Here is a 3,623-nt window from a genome sequence, read left to right as displayed (position 1 = left end):
TACCTTACCAAGGTTGAAAAAGGCTTTATTATTTTTGGCTTTTTTTTCATACTCACTGGAGCATTGACCTGCAGCCATCCATTGTGCGTGCCTGTTGCTGCAGCAGGAGAGGCTGTGCTGCTGACCCTAGGAAGCCAGGTGCTCTTTACCCTAGCGTAATTGAACTGGAAGCTAGTTCCCATGGCAGCCAGGTCTTCTCACTCACAGAGCTGCAAAGGAGCACTCTGCATTTATGCCTTGACTAGTTAAAGCGACAGTTTTCTCTCAGTGGGAAGAACAGCACTAGCTTCACACCCCAGAGTTGTTCCCATAGGACTGACCCCATCTGATGATGGAGCCAAGAGAAGCTTGCTTACTAAAACTTGGTTTGGTTTTGTTCTGTTTGTTTTTACTATTAAAGCTCACATTTTAACAGCCCTGTTGTCTCTGCCCCTCAGTCTAATTCTTCTGCATTAGTTCCCAATACAAATGGCAATGCAAGCTCTAGCACATCTCAGTAGGTTGACTGAGCAAAGCCTCCCCAAAAGCTGGCTCTACCCTGCCTTCCTCAACCTAGCTTGGGGCAAGTTGGTGGTTTCAGTGTAGGTCTGAAGTGCCTCTGTTAAAATAAGCTGAGTGGGACTAAAGCCTGCATATTCCTTTCTACTCTTGGGGTGTCTACATGTGCCATTAATGCACAGTAAACTCTGGCACATATTGCACTGGAGTTTATTATTCTTGGGCACCATGTTCGACTGTTCTTGGGACCACAGCATGCTGAGCTGGGTTGGAGCAGCCCTGGCTGGCAGGGAGCCCCAGGGCAGCTCAGTGTGCTGCGGAGGGGTTGGCTGGGGCACAAGAGTGCTCCAAGGTGGGGCTAGGTGGCAGGCAGCCCGTGCTGAAGCACCCTCATACCCCAGCCATCCTCATCAGCATCTACACATGCACTGCTGCAGATTAAGAAAACGCCACAGAAGGATAGTACTTCTATTTACAAGTGCTATTTTGCTGTGGAGTTAATTAATTTACTCCATCCTAATAGCACTGCACATGGAGACATTTACAGTGGAGCTAATTAGGCAACTCTGCAATAAATCTCTCATGTAGATGTGCCCGTGGAGGTGGCAGTGCTAAACTGGATAATTATATGCTCACTACCTGCCCCCATTCTTTTGACCAATGGAAAATAACACAAATCAGCCTCTTCCACCAATATAAAAAGCACAAGCCCTCTTGCCTGAGGGCCTGCAGGTTGGTGGTTATACAGTGTTGTCCTGCTGTTGGGGGGCAGGGGAGCACAGCACCCACTGTTCTGTTAACTTACGGTCTCTTTTAGGAAAAATAGTTTCTTTTTCCTCGCATGCTCTTCACCTGAGACCAGAAATTCCCCTTTTTTCCCCCTCCTGTGGCCCATCTTTTTTTAAGATTGAGCACACGGGCTGCTGCAGAGATATTGGAGATGGCTCAGCACAGCCAAAGTTAGAAGGAAGCAACTGGGCCAATGCACCTGCAAAGGACATGTGATCTAATACAACAAAGGCCAATGGATTCATTGTAGACCACTGCAAACTCAACACAACTTAAGAGGAATGCTTTAGCCTGAGTAGAAACAGCAACCACATCCAAAATACAAGAGGACAGATTTTGCTCAGTGCATGGTGCGAAGCAAACCAGAATTAAGCAAGTTGATGACTGAGTTAAGAAAAGTACACAGACAGTTGTTGCAAGTCAAAGCCATCTCTTTACAGTGACTGAAGCTTTAACAGTGAAAAAGGCTCCGAGAAACAAAAGCATTAGGGGCTAGAGCTCTCTCATGGCGGTGACAGCTATCTATCTATGGAAAGATTAGGGTATTTTAAGTTAGGAACAAAAGTAACAGGGTAAGGACATGTATAAAATAAGGAATGCAATAAAACTATCTGTTTGATGCCTCTCATGCTACTATAAGAACAAGAGCATGACTTAGTGAAAAACAATGCATCTGAAACCAGATCAAAGGAATTATTTATACAACACTGTGCTGAATATTTTTTTGAAGTAAACAGTTTGGTAAGACAAAAAAATAAGTATTTCCACATTAAAAATATGCCTTCACCAATTGCTCAAGGATCCAATACATGGTTAGCTTAGCAGTTGAATAAGAATGAAGCAGTCATCCCATGGATGAAAAGGACCCTTGAAGCAAGAGGTTCCCACATATGGGTTTTACTGTGCATCTTAAAACAACATTAGCTAGAATAAAACTGCAAGGGATATCAGTGCTTGCACTTAAGACCATAAGCTGAACTATCGCCCTCCCTCCTGATGCAGGAAGGCTCAAGTACAGGCACACTGCTGACAAAAAGATGGGAATTTAGACTAAAGTGAACCACCTATCTGCTATGGCAATACCTGCACTTTGTAAACTCCCCTCCTACTATCCCAGCAGTAGTGTCATGTTCATAGCATTTCCTTGAGCCCAGATTTTTTGGATCTAAACAAGATAAGATAGCTTATCACTCTCAAACAGGGACAACTACATTTTCCATTTCACTTTAATGGAGACTGGCAGTATAACTAGCATCTGCCGGCAGTGCTGTTAAATGGAACAATGTTGTCATTAGACAAAAAAAGATGCCACTGAGTTGATGTGCGTTTCTCAGTCTAATGTGCAGTTTTATCTTCCTTGTTACTTGTCAGTTAGCAGCTCTCACCAAAGCTGCCGATACCTGACATGTAAACGTGCCAAGTAACTCAGGCTGAGTTATTTGGGGGAGGGTACTCAGGAGACTCCAGACTTGATGACTTGGCTGAAAGTCCCTCACTTGACTGCTGCCTGCAGCACCTGCTCCCTCCTTTGGGGGTCGCAGAAGAATCGGAGTTTCCGAGGTAACAACTTCACCTCCACAGGTATGGCTTCGTACTCCTCACTGTCTATGCCGAAGAAGCCTTCTGTGCCCTGCCGAGAATCACAAGGTAGCTTGGAGTTAGTGGTGACTGAGCAATAGTCACTACAATGCTCTAACTGTAGTACCTGAGCCCAGTGATGTTTCTTAACAGGCTACAATTGGAGGAACCACTGGATCTTTAGCCGCCTGTCTCCTGTCTTTCATCCTGGCTGGTCTCCCCAGCACAAACAGAACTGTACTGGCTTCACCTAAATAGACTAGCAGACTGCTGCGGATTACCTCACTTAGTAACTAATTGGTGGTAATTAAATGCTAGGTAGCTTTAAAGACCTGCAATGCTTGTATTTAAGGGTTCTAATTTCCATGGAATTGCACAAAACAGTGAGGTGGTCTTTCCTTGGCCTGGCCTGGCGGTAACAAGCTAGAATAGTTACACAATAGCCATGACTGCTATGCCACAGGCACGTCTTTATACTGGTTTTGTTGTATCCGTCCTCACTGCTATGGCACAGCCTAGCACAACTCGTGACTAGGAAGGCATCAATCAGGCCCAGAGGTGGGAAGTGGCTCCTCAACCTCCAGGCCAGAATAAACTGATGCAGCCAAGTGAATAATCCCACTGTTGTTATATAGTCACACATGTAAAATCACCCAGGATTAAGGCCTAGGCATCCGAACAGTGCACATGTTCCTTCTGTAACCTAATCAGGGGCCTGCCTTGGTTACTCAAGTCCTCAGCACCAGGTGAGGTTCAAA

The 3,623-nt window shown here is 45.3% G+C and overlaps 1 protein-coding gene and 2 long non-coding RNA genes across 4 annotated transcripts in view; 1 reads left to right on the top strand and 2 right to left on the bottom strand.

Annotated features, from left to right (window-relative positions):
* The window catches only part of LOC109296169, a 717-nt gene extending 527 nt beyond the window's left edge, over nt 1-190 (bottom strand). Inside the window, exon 1 of the long non-coding RNA XR_002096907.1 lies at nt 4-190. This is a non-coding gene — a long non-coding RNA (uncharacterized LOC109296169). The remainder of the gene's footprint in view (nt 1-3) is intronic.
* The window catches only part of LOC109296167, a 521-nt gene extending 105 nt beyond the window's left edge, over nt 1-416 (top strand). The window contains exon 2 of the long non-coding RNA XR_002096906.1: nt 13-416. This is a non-coding gene — a long non-coding RNA (uncharacterized LOC109296167). The remainder of the gene's footprint in view (nt 1-12) is intronic.
* A 1,757-nt stretch (nt 417-2,173) lies between these two features.
* Nucleotides 2,174-3,623, bottom strand: part of AGK (acylglycerol kinase) — a 56,989-nt gene continuing 55,539 nt past the window's right edge. Inside the window, exon 15 of one of the 2 annotated variants that reach the window (XM_019515426.1) lies at nt 2,174-2,917. In XM_019515426.1, coding sequence (XP_019370971.1) covers nt 2,780-2,917 — 138 coding nt within the window. In that variant the 3' untranslated portion in view covers nt 2,174-2,779. The remainder of the gene's footprint in view (nt 2,918-3,623) is intronic. The other variant, XM_019515427.1, reaches the window with a different exon arrangement.

This window comes from Gavialis gangeticus, unplaced genomic scaffold (assembly GCF_001723915.1).
Source record: "Gavialis gangeticus isolate Ggan-Ray unplaced genomic scaffold, GavGan_comp1, whole genome shotgun sequence".
Classification (NCBI taxonomy): domain Eukaryota; kingdom Metazoa; phylum Chordata; order Crocodylia; family Gavialidae; genus Gavialis; species Gavialis gangeticus.
The sequence above is the reverse complement of the archived record's forward strand: the minus strand, read 5'-3'. Positions and strand labels throughout refer to the sequence as shown.